Source organism: Myxine glutinosa, chromosome 6 (assembly GCF_964187855.1).
Source record: "Myxine glutinosa chromosome 6, kmMyxGlut1.1, whole genome shotgun sequence".
NCBI lineage: Eukaryota > Metazoa > Chordata > Myxini > Myxiniformes > Myxinidae > Myxine > Myxine glutinosa.
Window position 1 is genome coordinate 4,284,898 of NC_136266.1, and position 25,614 is coordinate 4,310,511.

Sequence of the window (25,614 nt, forward strand, 5' to 3'; positions counted from 1 at the left end):
CCATTACTCCTCTTGGTTTTGAGGGTGTGACCATTACTCCTCTTGGTTATGAGGGCATGACCATAACTCCCCCTGGTTATGAGGGTGTGACCATTACTCCTCTTGGTTATGAGGGCATGACCATAACTCCCCCTGGTTATGAGGGTGTGACCATTACTCCTCTTGGTTTTGAGGGTGTGACCATTACTTCTCTTGGTTATGAGGGCATGACCATAACTCCCCCTGGTTATGAGGGTGTGACCATTACTCCTCTTGGTTTTGAGGGTGTGACCATTACTCCTCTTGGTTATGAGGGCATGACCATAACTCCCCCTGGTTATGAGGGTGTGACCATTAATCCTCTTGGTTTTGAGGGTATGACCATTACTCCTCTTGGTTATGAGGGCATGACCATAACTCCCCCTGGTTATGAGGGTGTGACCATTACTCCTATTGGTTATGAGGGCATGACCATAACTCCCCCTGGTTATGAGGGTGTGACCATTACTCCTCTTGGTTTTGAGGGTGTGACCATTACTTCTCTTGGTTATGAGGGCATGACCATAACTCCCCCTGGTTATGAGGGTGTGACCATTACTCCGCTTGGTTTTGAGGGTGTGACCATTACTTCTCTTGGTTATGAGGGCATGACCATAACTCCCCCTGGTTATGAGGGTGTGACCATTACTCCTCTTGGTTATGAGGGTGTGACCATTACTCCTCTTGGTTTTGAGGGTGTGACCATTACTCCTCTTGGTTTTGAGGGTGTGACCATTACTCCCCCTGGTTATGAGGGTGTGACCATTACTCCTCTTGGTTTTGAGGGTGTGACCATTACTCCTCTTGGTTATGAGGGTGTGACCATAACTCCCCCTGGTTATGAGGGTGTGACCATTACTCCTCTTGGTTATGAGGGTGTGACCATTACTCCTCTTGGTTTTGAGGGTGTGACCATTACTCCTCTTGGTTTTGAGGGTGTGACCATTCCTCCTCTTGGTTATGAGGGTGTGACCATTACTCCCCTTGGTTATGAGGGTGTGACCATTACTCCTCTTGGTTATGAGGGCATGACCATTACTCCCCTTGGTTTTGAGGGTGTGACCATTACTCCTCTTGGTTATGAGGGTGTGACCATTAATCCTCTTGGTTTTGAGGGTATGACCATTACTCCTCTTGGTTATGAGGGCATGACCATAACTCCCCCTGGTTATGAGGGTGTGACCATTACTCCTATTGGTTATGAGGGCATGACCATAACTCCCCCTGGTTATGAGGGTGTGACCATTACTCCTCTTGGTTTTGAGGGTGTGACCATTACTTCTCTTGGTTATGAGGGCATGACCATAACTCCCCCTGGTTATGAGGGTGTGACCATTACTCCGCTTGGTTTTGAGGGTGTGACCATTACTTCTCTTGGTTATGAGGGCATGACCATAACTCCCCCTGGTTATGAGGGTGTGACCATTACTCCTCTTGGTTATGAGGGTGTGACCATTACTCCTCTTGGTTTTGAGGGTGTGACCATTACTCCTCTTGGTTTTGAGGGTGTGACCATTACTCCCCCTGGTTATGAGGGTGTGACCATTACTCCTCTTGGTTTTGAGGGTGTGACCATTACTCCTCTTGGTTATGAGGGTGTGACCATAACTCCCCCTGGTTATGAGGGTGTGACCATTACTCCTCTTGGTTTTGAGGGTGTGACCATTACTCCTCTTGGTTTTGAGGGTGTGACCATTACTCCTCTTGGTTTTGAGGGTGTGACCATTACTCCTCTTGGTTATGAGGGTGTGACCATTACTCCCCTTGGTTATGAGGGTGTGACCATTACTCCTCTTGGTTATGAGGGCATGACCATTACCCCCCTTGGTTTTGAGGGTGTGACCATTACTCCTCTTGGTTATGAGGGTGTGACCATAACTCCCCCTGGTTATGAGGGTGTGACCATTACTCCTCTTGTTATGAGGGTGTGACCATTACTCCTCTTGGTTTTGAGGGTGTGACCATTACTCCTCTTGGTTTTGAGGGTGTGACCATTACTCCTCTTGGTTATGAGGGTGTGACCATTACTCCCCTTGGTTATGAGGGTGTGACCATTACTCCTCTTGGTTATGAGGGCATGACCATTACTCCCCTTGGTTTTGAGGGTGTGACCATTACTCCTCTTGGTTATGAGGGTGTGACCATTAATCCTCTTGGTTTTGAGGGTATGACCATTACTCCTCTTGGTTATGAGGGCATGACCATAACTCCCCCTGGTTATGAGGGTGTGACCATTACTCCTATTGGTTATGAGGGCATGACCATAACTCCCCCTGGTTATGAGGGTGTGACCATTACTCCTCTTGGTTTTGAGGGTGTGACCATTACTTCTCTTGGTTATGAGGGCATGACCATAACTCCCCCTGGTTATGAGGGTGTGACCATTACTCCGCTTGGTTTTGAGGGTGTGACCATTACTTCTCTTGGTTATGAGGGCATGACCATAACTCCCCCTGGTTATGAGGGTGTGACCATTACTCCTCTTGGTTATGAGGGTGTGACCATTACTCCTCTTGGTTTTGAGGGTGTGACCATTACTCCTCTTGGTTTTGAGGGTGTGACCATTACTCCCCCTGGTTATGAGGGTGTGACCATTACTCCTCTTGGTTTTGAGGGTGTGACCATTACTCCTCTTGGTTATGAGGGTGTGACCATAACTCCCCCTGGTTATGAGGGTGTGACCATTACTCCTCTTGGTTATGAGGGTGTGACCATTACTCCTCTTGGTTTTGAGGGTGTGACCATTACTCCTCTTGGTTTTGAGGGTGTGACCATTACTCCTCTTGGTTATGAGGGTGTGACCATTACTCCCCTTGGTTATGAGGGTGTGACCATTACTCCTCTTGGTTATGAGGGCATGACCATTACTCCCCTTGGTTTTGAGGGTGTGACCATTACTCCTCTTGGTTATGAGGGTGTGACCATAACTCCCCCTGGTTATGAGGGTGTGACCATTACTCCTCTTGTTATGAGGGTGTGACCATTACTCCTCTTGGTTTTGAGGGTGTGACCATTACTCCTCTTGGTTTTGAGGGTGTGACCATTACTCCTCTTGGTTATGAGGGTGTGACCATTACTCCCCTTGGTTATGAGGGTGTGACCATTACTCCTCTTGGTTATGAGGGCATGACCATTACCCCCCTTGGTTATGAGGATGTGACCATTGCTCCCCCTGGTTATGAGGATGTGACCATTACTCCTCTTGGTTATGAGGGTGTGACCATTACTCCCCTTGGTTATGAGGGTGTGACCATTACTCCTCTTGGTTTTGAGGGTGTGACCATTACTCCTCTTGGTTTTGAGGGTGTGACCATTACTCCTCTTGGTTATGAGGGTGTGACCATTACTGCTCTTGGTTTTGAGGGTGTGACCATTACTCCTCTTGGTTATGAGGGTGTGACCATTACTCCTCTTGGTTTTGAGGGTGTGACCATTACTCCTCTTGGTTTTGAGGGTGTGACCTTTACTCCCCTTGGGTATGAGGGTGTGACCATTACTCCTCTTGGTTATGAGGGCATGACCATTACTCCCCCTGGTTATGAGGATGTGACCATTACTCCCCCTGGTTATGAGGATGTGACCATTACTCCTCTTGGTTTTGAGGGTGTGACCATTACTCCCCTTGGTTATGAGGATGTGACCATTACTCCCACTGGTTATGAGGATGTGACCATTACTCCTCTTGGTTATGAGGGTGTGACCATTACTCCCCTTGGTTTTGAGAGTGTGACCATTACTCCCCTTGGTTATGAGGGTGTGACCATTACTCCCCTTGGTTTTGAGGATGTGACCCTTACTCCTCTTGGTTATGAGGGTGTGACCATTACTCCCCTTGGTTTTGAGAGTGTGACCATTACTCCCCTTGGTTATGAGGGTGTGACCATTACTCCCCTTGGTTTTGAGGATGTGACCCTTACTCCTCTTGGTTTTGAGAGTGTGACCATTACTCCCCTTGGTTTTGAGGGTGTGACCATTACTCCCCTTGGTTATGATGGTATGGCCATTACTCCTCTTGGTTTTGAAGGTGTGACCATTACCTCCCTTGGTTATGAAGGTGTGACGATTACTCCCCTTGGTTTTGAGGGTGTGACCATTACTCCTCTTGGTTTTGAGGGTGTGACCATTACTCCCCTTGGTTTTGAGGATGTGACCATTACTCCTCTTGGTTTTGAGGGTGTGACCATTACCCCCCTTTGTTATGAGGATGTGACCATTACTCCTCTTGGTTTTGAGGGTGTGACCATTACTCCCCTTGGTTATGAGGGTGTGACCATTACTCCCCTTGGTTATGAGGGTGTGACCATTACTCCTCTTGGTTATGAGGGCATGACCATTACTCCTCTTGGTTATGAGGACATGACCATTACTCCCCTTGGTTTTGAGGGTGTGACCATTACTCCTCTTGGTTATGAGGGTGTGACCATTACTCCTCTTGGTTATGAGGGTGTGACCATAACTCCCCCTGGTTATGAGGGTGTGACCATTACTCCTCTTGGTTTTGAGGGTGTGACCATTACTCCTCTTGGTTATGAGGGTGTGACCATTACTCCCCTTGGTTATGAGGGTGTGACCATTACTCCTCTTGGTTATGAGGGCATGACCATTACTCCCCTTGGTTATGAGGATGTGACCATTGCTCCCCCTGGTTATGAGGATGTGACCATTACTCCTCTTGGTTATGAGGGTGTGACCATTACTCCCCTTGGTTATGAGGGTGTGACCATTACTCCTCTTGGTTTTGAGGGTGTGACCATTACTCCTCTTGGTTTTGAGGGTGTGACCATTACTCCTCTTGGTTATGAGGGTGTGACCATCACTCCTCTTGGTTTTGAGGGTGTGACCATTACTCCTCTTGGTTTTGAGGGTGTGACCATTACTCCTCTTGGTTATGAGGGTGTGACCATTACTGCTCTTGGTTTTGAGGGTGTGACCATTACTCCTCTTGGTTATGAGGGTGTGACCATTACTCCTCTTGGTTTTGAGGGTGTGACCATTACTCCTCTTGGTTTTGAGGGTGTGACCTTTACTCCCCTTGGGTATGAGGGTGTGACCATTACTCCTCTTGGTTATGAGGGCATGACCATTACTCCCCCTGGTTATGAGGATGTGACCATTACTCCCCCTGGTTATGAGGATGTGACCATTACTCCTCTTGGTTATGAGGGTGTGACCATTACTGCTCTTGGTTTTGAGGGTGTGACCATTACTCCTCTTGGTTATGAGGGTGTGACCATTACTCCTCTTGGTTTTGAGGATGTGACCATTACTCCTCTTGGTTTTGAGGGTGTGACCTTTACTCCCCTTGGGTATGAGGGTGTGACCATTACTCCTCTTGGTTATGATGGTATGGCCATTACTCCTCTTGGTTTTGAAGGTGTGACCATTACCTCCCTTGGTTATGAAGGTGTGACGATTACTCCCCTTGGTTTTGAGGGTGTGACCATTACTCCTCTTGGTTTTGAGGGTGTGACCATTACTCCCCTTGGTTTTGAGGATGTGACCATTACTCCTCTTGGTTTTGAGGGTGTGACCATTACCCCCCTTTGTTATGAGGATGTGACCATTACTCCTCTTGGTTTTGAGGGTGTGACCATTACTCCCCTTGGTTATGATGGTATGGCCATTACTCCCCTTGGTTTTGAGGGTGTGACCATTACTCCTCTTGGTTTTGAGGGTGTGACCATTACCCCCCTTGGTTATGATGGTATGGCCATTACTCCTCTTGGTTTTGAAGGTGTGACCATTACCCCCCTTTGTTATGAGGATGTGACCATTACTCCTCTTGGTTTTGAGGGTGTGACCATTACCCCCCTTGGTTATGATGGTATGGCCATTACTCCTCTTGGTTTTGAAGGTGTGACCATTACCCCCCTTTGTTATGAGGATGTGACCATTACTCCTCTTGGTTTTGAGGGTGTGACCATTACCCCCCTTGGTTATGATGGTATGGCCATTACTCCTCTTGGTTTTGAAGGTGTGACCATTACCCCCCTTTGTTATGAGGATGTCACCATTACTCCTCTTGGTTTTGAGGGTGTGACCATTACTCCTCTTGGTTTTGAGGGTGTGACCATTACTCCTCTTGGTTTTGAGGGTGTGACCATTACCCCCCTTTGTTATGAGGATGTGACCATTACTCCTCTTGGTTTTGAGGATTTGACCATTACTCCTCTTGGTTTTGAGGGTGTGACCATCACTGCCCTTGGTTATGAGGGTGTGAGCATTACTCCTCTTGGTTTTGAGGATGTGACCATCACTCCTCTTGGTTTTGAGGGTATTATCATTACTCCCCTTGGTTATGAGGGTGTGAGCATTACTCCTCTTGGTTATGAGGGTGTGACCATTACTCCCCTTTGTTATGAGGGTGTGAGCATTACTCCTCTAGGTTTTGAGGATGTGACCATCACTCCTCTTGGTTTTGAGGGTATTATCATTACTCCCCTTGGTTATGAGGGTGTGAGCATTACTCCTCTTGGTTATGAGGGTGTGACCATTACTCCCCTTGGTTATGAGGGTGTGACCATTACTCCCCTTGGTTATGAGGGTGTGAGCATTACTCCTCTTGGTTTTGAGGGTGTGACCATCACTCCTCTTGGTTTTGAGGGTGTGACCATCGCTCCTCTTAGTTTTGAGGATGTGACCATTACTCCTCTTGGTTATGAGGGTGTGACCATTACTCCCCTTGGTTATGAGGGTGTGAGCATTACTCCCCATGGTTATGAGGGTGTGAGCATTACTCCTCTTGGTTTTGAGGATGTGACCATTACTCCCCTTGGTTTTGAGGATTTGACCATTACTCCTCTTGGTTTTGAGGGTGTGACCATTACTCCCCTTGGTTATGAGGATGTGACCATCACTCCTCTTGGTTTTGAGGGTATTATCATTACTCCCCTTGGTTTTGAGGGTGTGAGCATTACTCCTCTTGGTTTTGAGGATGTGACCATCACTCCTCTTGGTTTTGAGGGTATTATCATTACTCCCCTTGGTTATGAGGATGTTGACCATTACTCCTCTTGGTTATGAGGGTGTGACCATTACTCCTCTTGGTTATGAGGGTGTTGACCATTACTCCTCTTGGTTATGAGGCTGTGACCATTACTCCCCTTTGTTATGAGGGTGTGAGCATTACTCTTGGTTATGAGGGTGTGACCATCACTCCTCTTGGTTTTGAGGATGTGACCATCACTCCTCTTGGTTTTGAGGGTATTATCATTACTCCCCTTGGTTATGAGGGTGTGAGCATTACTCCTCTTGGTTATGAGAGTGTTGACCATTACTCCTCTTGGTTTTGAGGGTGTGAACATCACTCCTCTTGGTTTTGAGGGTGTGAGCATTACTCCTCTTGGTTTTGAGGGTGTGACCATTACTCCCCTTGGTTATGAGGGTGTGAGCATTACTCCTCTTGGTTTTGAGGGTGTGACCATCACTCCTCTTGGTTTTGAGGGTGTGACCATCACTCCTCTTGGTTTTGAGGGTGTGACCATCACTCCTCTTGGTTTTGAGGGTGTGACCATTACTCCTCTTGGTTATGAGGGTGTGACCATTACTCGCCTTGGTTATGATGGTATGGCCATTACTCCTCTTGGTTTTGAAGGTGTGACGATTACTCCCCTTGGTTATGAAGGTGTGACGATTACTCCCCTTGGTTTTGAGGGTGTGACCATTACTTCCCTTGGTTTTGAGGGTGTGACCATTACTCCCCTTGGTTTTGAGGGTGTGACCATTACTCTTGGTTTTGAGGGTGTGACCATTACTCCTCTTGGTTTTGAGGGTGTGACCATTACTCCTCTTGGTTTTGAGGGTGTGACCATTACTCCTCTTGGTTTTGAGGGTGTGACCATTACTCCTCTTGGTTTTGAGGGTGTGACCATCACTCCTCTTGGTTTTGAGGGTGTGACCATAACTCCCCTTGGTTATGAGGGTGTCTGGTTGTTGGCCAAAATTTCTAATATGCCTAAAAAATATATTTATTTGGCAAATTTGAGCAGGGACCTTCAAAACCATTTTTCTTTTCCTTTTTGCACAATTCTGTCATTGAGAATGTAAAAATGGAGTATTCCCAATAGCATTTGGCATTTCGAGGTTTGAGATAAGGAAATTCACTTCTGGTTGCTCAGTCAGTTTTAATCAATGTGTTGATATCGGTATCATCAAAAGTTGAAGAATACTTCACTTATTATCGGATGAACAGGCACAAAGGTATTTTTGAGTCACACCTGTGGCCACAAAGACACTTCAGGACGTCACAGAAACACATTTATTATGAAGTCAGAGCTGAAGTCCAAAGCATCCACAAAGGAGAAAACAGCAACTTTTGCCATAATCACATAAATCATGGTGTTCCACCTTTTATCTCCATAACAACCGTCATCCTCATGAGTATCGTCCATCTGTACCACAATGTTGCTGCAGCCGCACAAATCCGTACATGGTACACCGGCTGTACGTAGTACACCGGCTTCACGAAGGGAACATTTCCTGTGTTGCATCAATGTTAGTGATCTTGTCCTTGCAGAGAAAGGGGGCAGAGTCATCCACAGAAACAACATGTCCAGTGTCCATCTTCCAACCATGACAAATGGCACATGGGGCGGACATCTGTTAGGCTGCGTGCATGATGGGTAATTTAAAGAGTTCTTCATTTGGTATAAGAGGCATCGACTTTGTATTTTAGGATGGACAACCTGTACCTGACTTCATTAATGTCATGACAATACCTCTGCCCATACATGGAAAAGCGCAAAACAAACTTCCGGTCCTGAACTAGCATCGTCACAGGGATCCGTTCAGATTAGAGACATTCAAAAATCTGGCGAGCATCCTGGGATTTCAGCAAATCACAATCCCTTCCTTTTTCTTTATCCCAATGAAGGCACCGACGGACCTCGTGAAGACGTGCATTGCTCAAACTTTCCTTGGTCTTCAGCACGAACTGGAATCGACATCAATGTTGATGATCCTGGACGCCGGACCATGGCCTGTCATCATGAAGTGGGGCTAATTGCAGGGAATTTCATTTGTGAATGCCACAACAAGGTCTGATGATTATAATTGGGATATTTGACAAAGCATGCTTTGAGTGAAGTAAAAGGCCTCATATCTGCTTATATAGACTGAACCATGGACTTCAATATGCAGACAAAGACATCTCCTCATGGCAAATATTTCCAAATCGTGAAGATGCTCAACTGCATTCTTGTCTCCATGATGTGGAAAGGAATTCAACCAAAGACCCCTCCTGCCATTTTGGAAGAACTTTCTTGAACTGAAGCCATATCAATTTCGACGTGACAAGAAGAACACGTTTTAGGAGTTGTGACTGAGAAAAACATGGCTACCATGAGCACATCAGGCCGAAACACCTTGAGGAACACTTGCGATGGACACCAAAAAGGAGGTTCTGAAAAGGACTCCTCATCCATCCACTCCTACCCTTTCTTCAATAATTGTCTCCTCCAAAGCATCGAAAAAGTTTTCATCGACTCAACGTAAGTAATAAATCTCCTCCCACCATCCCCATAAAACTTCACAATGATCCCATTTTCTTCAGGATTACATGGACACAACATTTGATGGGCCGAGCAATGTGGGAAAACCGACAGATCACATTCACCGTCTGATTCCTCAAATTACATCTATTGAGCGAATGTCGAAACACATCAGACACGAAACACGCAGTACGTTACGAGGAGACTTGATAAAGAGGAAAACGATACGAGACGACTTCATAAAGAGGAGTAAGGTATGAGGAGACGGAATAAAGAGGAGTAAGGTATGAGGAGACGGAATAAAGAGTAAGGTATGAGGAGACGGAATAAAGAGTAAGGTATGAGGAGACGGAATAAAGAGGAGTAAGGTATGAGACTGAATAAAGAGGAGTAAGGTATGAGGAGACGGAATAAAGAGCAGTAAGGTATGAGGAGACTGAATAAAGAGGAGTAAGGGATGAGGAGACTGAATAAAGAGGAGTAAGGTATGAGTGGACTGAATAAAGAGGAGTAAGGTATGAGGAGACTGAATAAAGAGGAGTAAGGGATGAGGAGACTGAATAAAGAGGAGCAAGGTATGAGGAGACGGAATAAAGAGGAGTAAGGTATGAGTAGACTGAATAAAGAGGAGTAAGGTATGAGTCGACGGAATAAAGAGGAGTAAGGTATGAGGAGACTGAATAAAGAGGAGTAAGGGATGAGGAGACTGAATAAAGAGGAGTAAGGTATGAGGTGACTGAATAAATTGGAGTAAGGTATGAGAAAACTGAATAAAGAGGAGTAAGGTATGAGGAGACGGAATAAAGAGTAAGGTATGAGGAGACGGAATAAAGAGTAAGGTATGAGGAGATGGAATAAAGAGTAAGGTATGAGGAGACGGAATAAAGAGTAAGGTATGAGGAGACGGAATAAAGAGGAGTAAGGTATGAGGAGATGGAATAAAGAGTAAGGTATGAGGAGACGGAATAAAGAGTAAGGTATGAGGAGACGGAATAAAGACGAGTAAGGTATGAGGTGACTGAATAAAGAGTAAGGTATGAGGTGACTGAATAAAGAGGAGTAAGGTATGAGGACCCTGAATAAAGAGGAGTAAGGTATGAGAAAACTGAATAAAGAGGAGTAAGGTATGAGGAAACTGAATAAAGAGGAGTAAGGTATGAGGAGACTGAATAAAGAGGAGTAAGGGATGAGGAGACTGAATAAAGAGGAGTAAGGTATGAGTGGACTGAATAAAGAGGAGTAAGGTATGAGGAGACTGAATAAAGAGGAGTAAGGGATGAGGAGACGGAATAAAGAGGAGTAAGGTATGAGTAGACTGAATAAAGAGGAGTAAGGTATGAGTCGACGGTATAAAGAGGAGTAAGGTATGAGTAGACTGAATAAAGAGGAGTAAGGTATGAGTAGATGGAATAAAGAGGAGTAAGGTATGAGGAGACTGAATAAAGACGAGTAACGTATGAGGTGACTGAATAAAGAGTAAGGTATTAGGTGACTGAATAAAGAGGAGTAAGGTATGAGGAGACTGAATAAAGAGGTGTAAGGTATGAGGAGACTGAATAAAGAGGTGTAAGGTATGAGGAGACTGAATAAAGAGGAGTAAGGTATGAGGAGACTGAATAAAGAGGAGTAAGGTATGAGGAGACTGAATAAAGAGGAGTAAGGTATGAGGAGACTGAATAAAGAGGAGTAAGGTATGAGTAGACTGAATAAAGACGAGTAAGGTATGAGGAGACTGAATAAAGACGAGTAAGGTATGAGGAGACTGAATAAAGAGGAGTAAGGTATGAGGAGACTGAATAAAGATGAGTAAGGTATGAGTGGACTGAATAAAGAGGAGTAAGGTATGAGGAGACTGAATAAAGAGGAGTAAGGTATGAGGTGACTGAATAAAGACGAGTAAGGTATGAGTGGACTGAATAAAGAGGAGTAAGGTATGAGGAGACTGAATAAAGAGGAGTAAGGTATGAGGAGACTGAATAAAGAGGAGTAAGGTATGAGGAGACTGAATAAAGAGGAGTAAGGTATGAGGAGACTGAATAAAGAGGAGTAAGGTATGAGGAGACTGAATAAAGAGGAGTAAGGTATGAGGAGACTGAATAAAGACGAGTAAGGTATGAATGGACTGAATAAAGAGGAGTAAGGTATGAGGAGACTGAATAAAGAGGAGTAAGGTATGAGGAGACTGAATAAAGAGGAGTAAGGTATGAGGAGACTGAATAAAGAGGAGTAAGGTATGAGGAGACTGAATAAAGAGGAGTAAGGTATGAGGAGACTGAATAAAGAGGAGTAAGGTATGAGGAGACTGAATAAAGAGGAGTAAGGTATGAGGAGACTGAATAAAGACGAGTAAGGTATGAGGTGACTGAATAAAGAGGAGTAAGGTATGAGGAGACTGAATAAAGAGGAGTAAGGTATGAGGAGACTGAATAAAGAGGAGTAAGGTATGAGGAGACTGAATAAAGAGGAGTAAGGTATGAGGAGACTGAATAAAGAGGAGTAAGGGATGAGGAGACTGAATAAAGAGGAGTAAGGTATGAGGTGACTGAATTAAGAGGAGTAAGGTATGAGAAAACTGAATAAAGAGGAGTAAGGTATGAGGAAACTGAATAAAGAGGAGTAAGGTATGAGGAAACTGAATAAAGAGGAGTAAGGTATGAGGAGACGGAATAAAGAGGAGTAAGGTATGAGGAGACTGAATAACGAGGAGTAAGGGATGAGGAGACTGAATAAAGAGGAGTAAGGTATGAGTGGACTGAATAAAGAGGAGTAAGGTATGAGGAGACTGAATAAAGAGGAGTAAGGGATGAGGAGACTGAATAAAGAGGAGTAAGGTATGAGGAGACCGAATAAAGAGGAGTAAGGTACGAGTAGACTGAATAAAGAGGAGTAAGGTATGAGTAGACGGAATAAAGAGGAGTAAAGTATGAGTAGACTGAATAAAGAGGAGTAAGGTATGAGTAGATGGAATAAAGAGGAGTAAGGTATGAGGAGACTGAATAAAGACGAGTAAGGTATGAGGTGACTGAATAAAGAGGAGTAAGGTATGAGGGGACTGAATAAAGAGGAGTAAGGTATGAGGAGACTGAATAAAGAGGAGTAAGGTATGAGGAGACTGAATAAAGAGGAGTAAGGTATGAGGAGACTGAATAAAGAGGAGTAAGGTATGAGGAGAATGAATAAAGAGGAGTAAGGTATGAGGAGACTGAATAAAGAGGAGTAAGGTATGAGGAGACTGAATAAAGAGGAGTAAGGTATGAGTAGACTGAATAAAGACGAGTAAGGTATGAGGAGACTGAATAAAGACGAGTAAGGTATGAGGAGACTGAATAAAGACGAGTAAGGTATGAGTGGACTGAATAAAGAGGAGTAAGGTATGAGTGGACTGAATAAAGAGGAGTAAGGTATGAGGTGACTGAATAAAGAGGAGTAAGGTATGAGGAGACTGAATAAAGAGGAGTAAGGTATGAGGAGACTGAATAAAGAGGAGTAAGGTATGAGGAGACTGAATAAAGAGGAGTAAGGTATGAGGAGACTGAATAAAGAGGAGTAAGGTATGAGGAGACGGAATAAAGAGGAGTAAGGTATGAGTAGACTGAATAAAGATGAGTAAGGTATGAGTAGATGGAATAAAGAGGAGTAAGGTATGAGTAGACGGAATAAAGAGGAGTAAGGTATGAGTAGACGGAATAAAGAGGAGTAAGGTATGAGTAGATGGAATAAAGAGGAGTAAGGTATGAGTAGACTGAATAAAGAGGAGTAAGGTATGAGGAGACTGAATAAAGAGGAGTAAGGGATGAGGAGACTGAATAAAGAGGAGTAAGGTATGAGGTGACTGAATAAAGAGGAGTAAGGTATGAGGAAACGGAATAAAGAGGAGTAAGGTATGAGGAAACTGAATAAAGAGGAGTAAGGTATGAGGAAACTGAATAAAGAGGAGTAAGGTATGAGGAGACGGAATAAAGAGGAGTAAGGTATGAGTAGACTGAATAAAGAGGTTTCATCAAGGTTACCTTTTGTGCATTTCTAACCTGCAACTACCACTAAAAATTAGTATTTCTATCGAACATGGAGATTAAATGTCTCGGTCGGACCGACCTTTCAGGTTACCTGACCGTCTGACCCTCCAAAATGCCCAGGTGCAGCCGGATGCACAGCGTCTATTACGACCAATGATGCGGCGACACACTGGAAACGTAAACGATGACACGACGGTTCACCTGTTGCTGCAATTTGTAAAAAGCAAAAAAAAAAAACCGAAAACTTTCCATTTCCAAAAGTCGAACGCACAACATGTAGGTGCTGACGTGGTGACAAATACAGGTGTGATTTTGAGCTGAAGAAGAAGGTCCAGTTAAACTCAACAACAGTTTCATCGTCATTCGTTGTTGACCCTCTTGTGGTAACTGCTTTGTCCGACAGTTTAAAGCTTCTTCAGGTAATGCACACCTGTCAGTCTGATCAACAACTACATCCTATGGACACTTTGCTGTCTGACAAATGCAGACAAATTTAATTGTATTTGTCCTGCACTTGGAGCTCTTCCCTGGCATTTGCAGCTACAAACTTCCTCCATTCCAGCCTCACACCCACCTCCCCATGTTCAGCAATCTTTCCACACCTACAGGTACTTCTCCACACCTTCAGGTACTTCATCAACATGTTCAACGGTGCCAAAATTGCCTCTGTCAAAGCACGAAGCCATGTAAGCAGGTACAGAAACACCTGGTGATTTCTGGTATTGCCCATTATATTCACGTGACACAAAGTTAACAACGATTAAACGTTACCGACCATTTGCTCTCAATGTTTCGTTAACGTTACCGACCATTTGCTCTCAATGTTTCGTTAACGTTACGGACCATATACTCTCAATGTTTCGTTAACGTTACCGACCATATACTCTCAATGTTTCGTTAACGTTACCGACCATATACTCTCAATGTTTCGTTAACGTTACCGACCATATACTCTCAATGTTTCGTTAACGTTACCGACCATATACTCTCAATGTTTCGTTGACGTTACCGACCATATACTCTCAATGTTTCGTTAACGTTACCGACCATATACTCTCAATGTTTTGTTAACGTTACCGACAATATACTCTCAATGTTTCGTTAACGTTACCGACCATTTGCTCTCAATGTTTCGTTAACATTACCGACCATATACTCTCAATGTTTCGTTAACGTTACCGACCATATACTCTCAATGTTTTGTTAACGTTACCGACAATATACTCTCAATGTTTCGTTAACGTTACCGACCATATACTCTCAATGTTTCGTTAACGTTACCGACCATATACTCTCAATGTTTCGTGAACGTTACCGACCATATACTCTCAATGTTTCGTTAACGTTACCGACCATATACTCTCAATGTTTCGTTAACGTTACCTACCATATACTCTCAATGTTTTGTTAACGTTACCGACCATATACTCTCAATGTTTCGTTAACGTTACCTACCATATACTCTCAATGTTTTGTTAACGTTACCGACCATATACTCTCAATGTTTCGTTAACGTTACCGACCATATGCTCTCAATGTTTCGTTAGCGTTACCGACCATATGGTCTCAATGTTTCGTGAACGTTACCGACCATATTCTCTCAATGTTTCGTGAACGTTACCGACAATATACTCTCAATGTTTCGTTAGCGTTACCGACCATATTCTCTCAATGTTTCGTGAACGTTACCGACCATATACTCTCAATGTTTCATTAACGTTACCAACCATATACTCTCAATGTTTCGTTAGCGTTACCGACCATAGACTCTCAATGTTTCGTTAACGTTACCGACCATATACTCTCAATGTTTCGTTGACGTTACCGACCATATACTCTCAATGTTTCGTTAATTTTACCGACCATATACCCTCAATGTTTCGTTAATGTTACCGACCATATACTCTCAATGTTTTGTTGACGTTACCGACCATATACTCTCAATGTTTCGTTAACGTTACCGACCATATATTCTCAATGTTTCGTTAATTTTACCGACCATATACCCTCAATGTTTCGTTAATGTTACCGACCATATACTCTCAATGTTTCGTTGACGTTACCGACCATATACTCTCAATGTTTTGTTCACGTTACCGACCATATACTCTCAATGTTTCGTTGATGTTACCGACCATATGGTCTTAATGTTTCGTTAACGTTACCGACCATATGGTCTCAATGTTTCGTTCACGTTACCGACCATATGGTCTCAATGTTTCGTTAACGTTACCGACCATATGGTCTCAATGTTTCGTTCACGTTACCGACCATATGGTCTCAATGTTTCGTTAACGTTACCGACCATATACTCTCAAAGTTTCGTTGACGTTACCGACCATATGGTCTCAATGTTTCGTTGACGTTACCGACCATATACTCTCAATGTTTCGTTCACGTTACCGACCATATACTCTCAATGTTTCGTTGATGTTACCGACCATATGGTCTCAATGTTTCGTTAACGTTACCGACCATATGGTCTCAATGCTTCGTTCACGTTACCGACCATATGGTCTCAATGTTTCATTAACGTTACCGACCATATACTCTCAATGTTTCGTTGACGTTACCGACCATATACTCTCAATGTTTCGTTGACGTTACCGACCATATGGTCTCAATGTTTCGTTCACGTTACCGACCATATGGTCTCAATGTTTCGTTCACGTTACCGACCATAGACTCTCAATGGTTCGTTAACGTTACCGACCATATGGTCTCAATGTTTCGTTAACGTTACCGACCATATACTCTCAATGTTTCGTTAACGTTACCGACCATATACTCTCAATGTTTCGTTAACGTTACCGACCATATACTCTCAATGTTTCGTTAACGTTACCGACCATATACCCTCAATGTTTCGTTAATGTTACCGACCATATACTCTCAATGTTTCGTTAATGTTACCGACCATATACTCTCAATGTTTCGTTAACGTTACCGACCATATGGTCTCAATGTTTCGTTAACGTTACCGACCATATACTCTCAATGTTTCGTTAACGTTACCGACCATATACTCTCAATGTTTCGTTAACGTTACCGACCATATGGTCTCAATGTTTCGTTAACGTTACCGACCATATACTCTCAATGTTTCGTTAACGTTACCGACCATATGGTCTCAATGTTTCGTTAATGTTACCGACCATATACTCTCAATGTTTCGTTAACGTTACCGACCATATGGTCTCAATGTTTCGTTAATGTTACCGACCATATACTCTCAATGTTTCGTTAATGTTACCGACCATATACTCTCAATGTTTCGTTAATGTTACCGACCATATACTCTCAATGTTTCGTTAACGTTACCGACCATATACTCTCAATGTTTCGTTAACGTTACCGACCATATGGTCTCAATGTTTCGTTTTTCTAATAAACTCAAACGGCGGAAGTCTCCAAACTCGGCACACAGGATGTCATTTTGCATCTCCTGGGAATATGGCAAATCCAGACTTGAGGAAAGCCGTTATGTTCCAGTGGAAGCGATCACCATAGAACATCATGCAGAAAAGGTGGGGTGGTGCAACAAAAACCATGCGTACCGTTGGATCGGTTGCCGTCGTGCTTAGGGAAAGTTTTCAGGTGTGCGGTACAGCCCGGAAGGGAATCGGCGAGGGTCAAAGGGATGGATAACCGTGGCAGGGACGACGCGACAGGAGGGGGTGGACGGGGAGGCGTCGACCTGTCCTGCGGGAGGTGAAGTTCCGGGTCTGCCGGCCGTCCAGGTGCTATTAGCCGTCGTCGTCTTGAAGAGACAGCGGGGTGTCCAGGCCCGGAAGGGAGGCACGGTAGCTCTCGTAGGCTCGGGGGAAGCTGCCACTGGTGGAGCCCGAGCTGTTACTCAGGGTCTCGATGCTACCTTCTCGCCGGAGCTCTGGAGAAAACAGGTGCATAAGCAGCAAAATCCGTCTAGGTGCTTTGGTCTGTATGGAGGGCCTAGTTTGAGGTTCGACAAAATGGTCCAAATTAGCCACATTGCAGCACTAGGAGCAACTACAACCGTGTGTGTGGTCGTGTGATGATTATTGCCTCAAATCAATTATGATTAATGGGTCAAAGTGCATCAAGGTGAGGAACAAGTCAAAAACTTAACGACTTTCGTACGAGACCTTCACACATTCTCTACATATCGGAGTCACACTGGTGCTTTATTTTAACATGTCCATCCAAGTTCCTCCACAACCCTTTTTTATACGAGTCAAGGCTCATGGAGTCACTAATCAATGAAGAGCAGCACATTTACAGACTACCAATGAGTACTTTTTGGGGGAGCAGGGGAAGGTGTGGTGTTTGGAGGTGTGGTGTTTGGAGGTGTGGGGTTGGAAGGTGTGGGGTTCGGTGGACACACACACAAGAAAGAAACAAAAAATAACAAAGCCGATTGACAATAGTCCAGAGAGAAATAAAATGGGAAAGGATCTACGTGTGTAGAAGAGGTCATGGGTGTGCATGGATGAGAGCTTGAGGTGGTGTCGGCGAGTGCATTGGAAAGGCTCAAGTGAGGAGGATCAGACAAAAGAACAGGTGAAGATTCCATAATAGAGAGAATAAAGGGGTGAATGAATGCAGGTGGGAAACAAGCCTGGACTTGTGGAGGGTGAGCACATGAGGGTTTCTTCAGCGATGCATGCAACCTGGGGTGACTTGGGCAGGACAGGAGATGCAAGGCCAGATGTAAATTTGTATAAAATGGAGAGCCCATCAAATTTCTGCCATTGGCAGAGTGACAATCCATGGGTATGCGACTACTGCCTTTAGATACTAATGGTGCGGAAGGCCTTGTTTTAAACTGCCTCAGGAGGAGGGTGGGAAGCAGGAGCACTAGTCCTATGTGGGGAGTCAAACACCATGGAGCTCCATATGAGAGCCTTGCACATTGTGATGACTAGTCCTATGTGGGGAGTCAAACACCATGGAGCTCCATATGAGAGCCTTGCACATTGTGATGACTAGTCCTATGTGGGGAGTCAAACACCATGGAGCGCCATATGAGAGCCTTCTACCTTCACTCTACAGCAAAACCCTCTTACCTCATAAAATCCCGTTTTGACTACCTTCACTCTACAGCAAAACCCTCTTACATCAAACCTTATCATCAGATGATGTACCATGATCCATGATCATCAGACCATGATCATCCGATCATCCGATCATGATCATCAGATCATGATCAGAACCATGATCATCAGATCTTACATCAAAACCCTCTCTCCATGCACATATGTGAGGAGTCAAACATCATGGAGCTCAATATGAGAGCCTTGCACATCGTGATGACTAGTCCTATGTGTGGAGTCAAACACCATGGAGCTCCATATGAGAGCCTTGCACATCGTGATGACTAGTCCTATGTGAGGAGTCAAACACCATGGAGCTCCATATGAGAGCCTTGCGCATTGTGATGACTAGTCCTATGTGGGGAGTCAAACACCATGGAGCTCCATATGAGAGCCTTGCACATCGTGATGACTAGTCCTATGTGTGGAGTCAAACACCATGGAGCTCCATATGAGAGCCTTGCACATTGTGATGAGCTCGATGCTGCTTCGTGCTCAGGCCTTAGTCATACAGAGAATACCGAGTCAGCATCTTGCCTTTGATTCCAGTTTAGAGATATGATCCACAATAGTGGTGCAAAGGAGTTCCAAGGACTGAACCTCTTCCAGCGGCTGTCCAAAGAAGTGGATTGGATAGTTTAATTTCCAATCCTTGTGGAAAGAGTGCTTCAGCATTTGACTTGCTGGTGTTGAACGTCATGTTCCGAGTAGCTGACTGGCGGCTTATCCTGTCCAGGACTAATGAAAGGGTTTCAGCAGGACCCAGCTTTTCACAAGAGTGATGTAACCCACACAAATTGAAGTCAGCGACAAAATGACAAATTTGGTTTTCAAGAGAATCACATAGATCATTGTATGGTCGATCAAGAATCACATAGATTAAGAATAGCTAATAGCTCCGCCAAAGTCCTTCTTGGCACACCTGAACTCCTATCCACCTACAAGGCCTTCATCTGCAGGTCGATGGAGTACTGCTGTCCCCTTTGGGCTGGCACCCCTGCCTCACATATGCACATGTTGATGTTGTGAAAACCAAGGCCTTCAGGATCATTGGAATGTGTCGCTATGAAGCTGAGTCGATGGGCCTATCACTTCGTGATCGCAGACAGGTCAGTGGTCTCTCTGTCTTCTTCCACCTCCTTTCTGATTTTGCACCTTCTGCCCTCTCCATTTTTTGTCCCACCCGAGGTATCTGCAGGACGCATGTGGTCCACCAACAACTACCTCCTTATGAAACTGTCAAAATCCAGAACCACTGCTCACCTCCACTCATTCGTTCCTCTTTTTTCCCCCGAGGAACCAACTTTCACACACCTTCAATCCCATTCTTCCCTCCAGGTCTCCAAAACAGCTGTTCAACACCATATCAAGTCACCCCACTCATCCAAAACCATGATCTTTTCTGCACCTGTTAAACCACCCCCCATATCCCACTTTCCACCAAAGTTTTGAGCTCAGCCTTTTGAGTCAAAAAAGAGTTCAAGATCTTTGCTTTTTCCCAAGCAGTGTCCAGCATCAGTCTGTCCAAATGTAGCCAATGAGGTTGTGGGCAACCATGGTGAGGAGTACATTATTGTGGGGAATGGAGGAATGAACATACAGAACAACAACACCACTACCACTACCATTACCACCACAAGTGTGGGAAGCAGGCCTGTTAGAGTGGAGAAGATAGCCAAGGAGATCCACAGTTCAGGGATTGTGAGATCCTATGAAATAAATGTTTCTGTCATACGATCGACACAATACACCTAGGTTCGATGCAGCAGCCTGGATGGAGACATCTGTGAAGTTAGAGTGCAGTCCTCACCTGATATTGGTGGAACAGAGGGTCAGAGAGGGAGAAGTACATGAGTGAGAATATTGGTGGAGGGGAGCAGGGATGAGGTGCAAAGACTGGGTTTTTGACCTGGCCCTCACTGCTGGTCTGATCACATTCCTGTAAATCCAGAACGGCAATGCGGATCGAGCATGTTGTGTGTGGAGTTGGCGAGGACTGTATACACGTGTTAAGAGATATGTCGTGGCTCTGCAAATGAGTCGCGAAAAGGGAGAGTGAAAGAAGTGTTGGAAGAGGTGAAGGAAAGGAGGACATGACAAAGAATTGCGTCAAGACTGGGCAGATACTTGATAAAAGGAACACATGAGTAAAGAAACAAGACCGAAAGTCTAACAGCGGCGTAGCCAGGCTTGTAACATATTATAAACCACAAACACGTATGATTAGCTTTTTTAACAGTCGCTAATGCTTTTTATAACAGTAAACAAAGAAATTTGGAGGAATCCAGACATACGTGAGGTACGTTTTACTTACAGAACTGAGGGAAGATCTACTGTAATCTATACACCCCACAAGGGTTGGGTACGTACCGTATTGTTGGAAGAGACGTAACGTCGATGCTTTCGATATTTGACAATCATTTTAACAATCGGTTTGTTTGTGTTTCACACTGAATGAAAAACGTAAAGGTAGAGCATGTCGATTGTGATATCTGCCATGTGACGTAATCACATCACCGTGTCATGTGACCCGATCCTCAGCTCTGATTGGTACACGTTTGAGGGACATACATACGGTCACGTGAAAAAGTAAGTACACCGCATGTAAAGTTTTGACTTTTTCAACATATTTCAACAAACAGCTATTTGATCTTCATTTCAACAATATTGATAGATAAAGGTGATATAATATAACAAATATAATGAAACATTTACATTTTGTCGTCAATTGTATAATTTAAATAAACATAAATGCAAATTTTGCATGTGGAAAAAGTAAGTACACCCCTACATTTATCACTACTTCAAATACCTAAAATTAGAATCAGGTGCACCAGCTCAGGTGCAAATGATTAGAACATCGTTAGAGAGGATCTTGGAGGAACCTGTCTTATTAAAACCTCAGACATTTAGTTTGGTTTGCTCTTTGTTGTTGAAGTGTGCGGCGTCACCATGCCAAGATCAAAAGAGCTATCTGAGGCCTTCAGAAAGAAGGTTATAGATGCCTACGAGTCTGGGAAGGGATTTAAAAAGATCTCCAAACAATTTGAAATCAATCATTCGATTGTCCAGAAGATCATCTACAAGTGGAGAAGATTCCAAACAACTGCCAACTTGTTCAGGCAGGCCGCCCCGGCAAGTTCAGCCCGAGAGCAGACCGCAAGATGCTGAAAGAAGTCTCTAAGAACCCCAGAATGTCATCACAGGACCTACAGGTAGCTCTTGCCACTCTTGATGTCAAAGTGCATGAGTCTACCATTAGAAAGAGGCTGCACAAATTTGATCTACATGGGAGGTGTGCCAGGAAGAAACCTTTGCTGTCCAGAAAGAACATCAGGGCAAGACTAAAGTTTGCCAATGAACACCAAGGCAAAGACCAGCACTTCTGGAACAATGTGCTCTGGACAGATGAGTCAAAGGTAGAGCTATTTGGCCACAGTACCAGAAGACATGTTTGGCGAAAACCAAAGACAGCATTTGACCACAAGAACCTGATACCAACTGTAAAGCATGGTGGTGGAAATATTATGGTGTGGGGCAGCTTTGCTGCATCAGGGCCTGGGCAGCTCACCATCATAGAATCCACTATTAATTCTTCATTGCACCAGAGGGTGCTTGAGGATAATGTAAGGCCATCTGTCGGAAAGTTGAAGCTCAACCGAAGGTGGACCTTGCAACATGACAATGACCCTAAACATACCAGTAAATCCACCAAGGAATGGCTGAACAGAAAGAAATGGAGGGTTCTGGAATGGCCAAGTCAAAGCCGGGATCTAAATCCCATCGAGATGTTGTGGGGGGATTTGAAACGAGCTGTGCATGCAAGAAACCCCTCAAACATCGCACAGCTGAAAGAATTCTGCATAGAGGAGTGGGCAAAAATTTCTCCCAGTCGATGTCAGAGACTGGTAGACAGTTATAAGAAACGCCGACTTGAGGTTGTTTCTGCCAAAGGGGGCCATACCACCTATTAGAGCCAAGGGTGTACTTACTTTTTCCACATGCGAAATTTGCATTTATGTTTATTTAAATTATACAATTGACGACAAAATGTAAATGTTTCATTATATTTGTTATATTATATCACCTTTATCTATCATTATTGTTGAAACTAGGGCGTGCCCGTACGTGGGTGCAAAAAAACATGCGTGCAAACAACAACAAAAAAAAACTTTGAAACCACGTGGCAGTAACGACCACAGAACCCCCCCCTTTATTTACATGAAATGGTTTGGTCCATTTGCAAAGCCAAAGCGAACGGCTTGCGAGTACGGTAGAACCCCCCCCTCTATTTACATGAAATGGTTTGGTCCATTCGCAAAGCCAAAGCGAACGGCTTGCGAGTACGGTGACCATACCTTGGGAACCACTTGTCCGATTAATTTCAAACCTTGAAAAGGCACATCCTCGGGTCCCCAGCAATATACCTGGCAAGTTTCAAGTATATCGGACCCGTGGTTGTCGAGAAACAGCGGTCACAGACACACAGACACACACACAGAGATTACTGGAATTATAGATAGACTAGGGCATGCCCGTACTATATATATATCTAAAATTATATCCCCCCCCTCTATTTACATGAAATGGTTTGGTCCATTCGCAAAGCCAAAGCGAACGGCTTGCGAGTACGGTGACAATCCCCCCCCTCTATTTACATGAAATGGTTTGGTCCAAAGCGAACGGCTTGCGAGTACGGTGACAATCCCCCCCCCTCTATTTACATGAAATGGTTTGGTCCAAAGCGAACGGCTTGCGGAGTTTGGTAAAGAAATCGCCATAGCTCGGTAACTACTTGTCCGATTAATATGAAACCTTGAAAAGGCACATCCTCAGGTCCCCAGCAATATACCTGGCAAGTTTCAAGTATATCGGACCCGTGGTTGTCGAGAAACAGCGGTCACAGACAAACAAACAAACACACAGACACACAGACACACAGAGATTACTGGAATTATAGATAGACTAGGGCATGCCCGTACGTGGGTGCCCGTTCCTTGCCAAAAAAAAAAAATAACGCTACCCGTACGCTCTACCCCGCCCGTACGCCCGTAAACAAAAAAAACAACGCTCTTCGCTTCCGCCCTTCGCTCTGACTGAATTGGGAGAAATAATGCGCATAAGAAATCGAGAAATTATTATTTTCTCCGGAAGAAATCGAATTACGAACCGTAATGGCGCACGCGCTCGGCTCGGCTCGCTCTCACATCGGCCACGCCTACGCAATAACGCGTTCTGTGATTGGCTGCCGGAAGTGCAGTCTTCACTGTCCGGAAGGTCGCAAATCGCAGTTACGATGAATCGCAAATTAGTTTTAATTAGTTTTAAAACATAGTTTAACGGCAACATAGTTTGCCAACGTGAAATAAATGAATACGCTCTCAAATGTGCCGTCCGAGGCAGAGTCTGTTCGGCACGTTCGGCACACGTGATAGCTCGCTGCTCTCTGATTGGTTGAATCGTTTTTTGGACATAGCTCGGTAACTACTTGTCCGATTAATTTCAAACCTTGAAAAGGCACATCCTCGGGTCCCCAGCAATATACCTGGCAAGTTTCAAGTATATCGGACCCGTGGTTGTCGAGAAACAGCGGTCACAGACAAACAAACAAACACACACACAGACACACACACACACACACACACACACACACACACACACACACACACACACACACACACAGAGATTACTGGAATTATAGATAGACTAGGGCATGCCCGTACTATATCTATATCTAAAATTATATCCCCCCCCTCTATATACATGAAATGGTTTGGTCCAAAGCGAACGGCTTGCGAGTACGGTGACAATCCCCCCCCTCTATTTACATGAAATGGTTTGGTCCAAAGCGAACGGCTTCGGAGTTTGGTAAAGAAATCGCCATAGCGTGCCCAAACGCGCAGGAAAGCGAAAGAATCGCAAATTTAAGGAAATGCCCGTACTTCCGTAAGGAAGAGAAAAGAAATGAAAAGGAAAAACATTCCAAACCGCGAGGGAAAACAACACGGCACGTCGACACAACAACGTGTCCTGTGATTGGCCGTACGTCGCTGCCAGTAGCTGCCCCCAAAAAAAAGCTTTCACCGTCCGGCGACTGAATTTAAGGGGAAAAATAAAACGCTCTTCGCTTAAAACAACGCCCTTCGCTCTGACTGAATTGGGACAATGTTTTTATGTTTTTAATTGAATTACTATCCGTAATGGCGCACGCTCTCACGGGAGCTCCGGAAGGTCGTATATCGCAGTTACGATGAATCGCAAATTAGTTTTTATTAGTTTTAAAACATAGTTTAACGCCAACATAGCGCCAACATAGTTTGCAAACGTGAAATAAATGAATACGCTCTCAAATGTGCCGTCCGAGGCAGAGTCTGTTCGCCACGTTCGGCACACGTGATAGCTCGCTGCTCTCTGATTGGTTGAATCGTTTTTTGGACATAGCTCGGTAACTGCTTGTCCGATTAATTTCAAACCTTGAAAAGGCACATCCTCGGGTCCCCAGCAATATACCTGGCAAGTTTCAAGTATATCGGACCGGTAGTTGTCGAGAAACAGCGGTCACAGACAAACATACATACAAACATACAAACATACAAACATACACACAGAGATTGCTGGAATTATAGATAGATGAAGATCAAATAGCTGGATGTTGAAATATGTTGAAAAAGTCAAAACTTTACATGGGGTGTACTTACTTTTTCACGTGACTGTACATAAATACAGATGGACAAACACTGTTCTAGACGGTTTTTCCCGATGGGCTACGCCGTAAAAAGAGGAGTCTGATAATACCCAACTTCCGTTTTTAAAGAGAGATCCATGGAGCTGTTGAGTGTTACGGTAGTTAAAGGAGGGATTTGCGTGAGTAAAACAAAATATTTGAACAGGGCAAGGAAAGAGTAAAATAAAAGGTAGAATAGAACAGATATCAGAGAGTGGTTTATACCGACGAGAACAAAAAGGAACAGAAACATAAAAGTTTCCATAAACGACCGAAAATGCAACTTTGCATAAGAG

General features: G+C 44.3%; 2 protein-coding genes across 2 annotated transcripts in view; both read right to left on the reverse strand.

Annotated features, from left to right (window-relative positions):
• Positions 1-8,121: 8,121 nt before the first annotated feature.
• Positions 8,122-14,208, reverse strand: LOC137429120 (uncharacterized). Its single transcript, XM_078779522.1, has 3 exons — positions 14,129-14,208; positions 10,172-11,508; positions 8,122-9,874 (listed from the first exon to the last, which is right to left on the reverse strand). Exons 1-3 carry the CDS (start codon positions 14,206-14,208, stop codon positions 9,744-9,746), a joined length of 1,548 nt encoding a protein of 515 aa, XP_078635648.1. The 3' UTR covers positions 8,122-9,743.
• Positions 14,209-14,232: 24 nt separating this feature from the next.
• The window catches only part of BCAS3 (BCAS3 microtubule associated cell migration factor), a 232,449-nt gene continuing 221,067 nt past the window's right edge, over positions 14,233-25,614 (reverse strand). Inside the window, exon 25 of the mRNA XM_078779523.1 lies at positions 14,233-17,411. Within this exon, the coding sequence (XP_078635649.1) occupies positions 17,269-17,411 (143 nt within the window). The 3' untranslated portion in view covers positions 14,233-17,268. The remainder of the gene's footprint in view (positions 17,412-25,614) is intronic.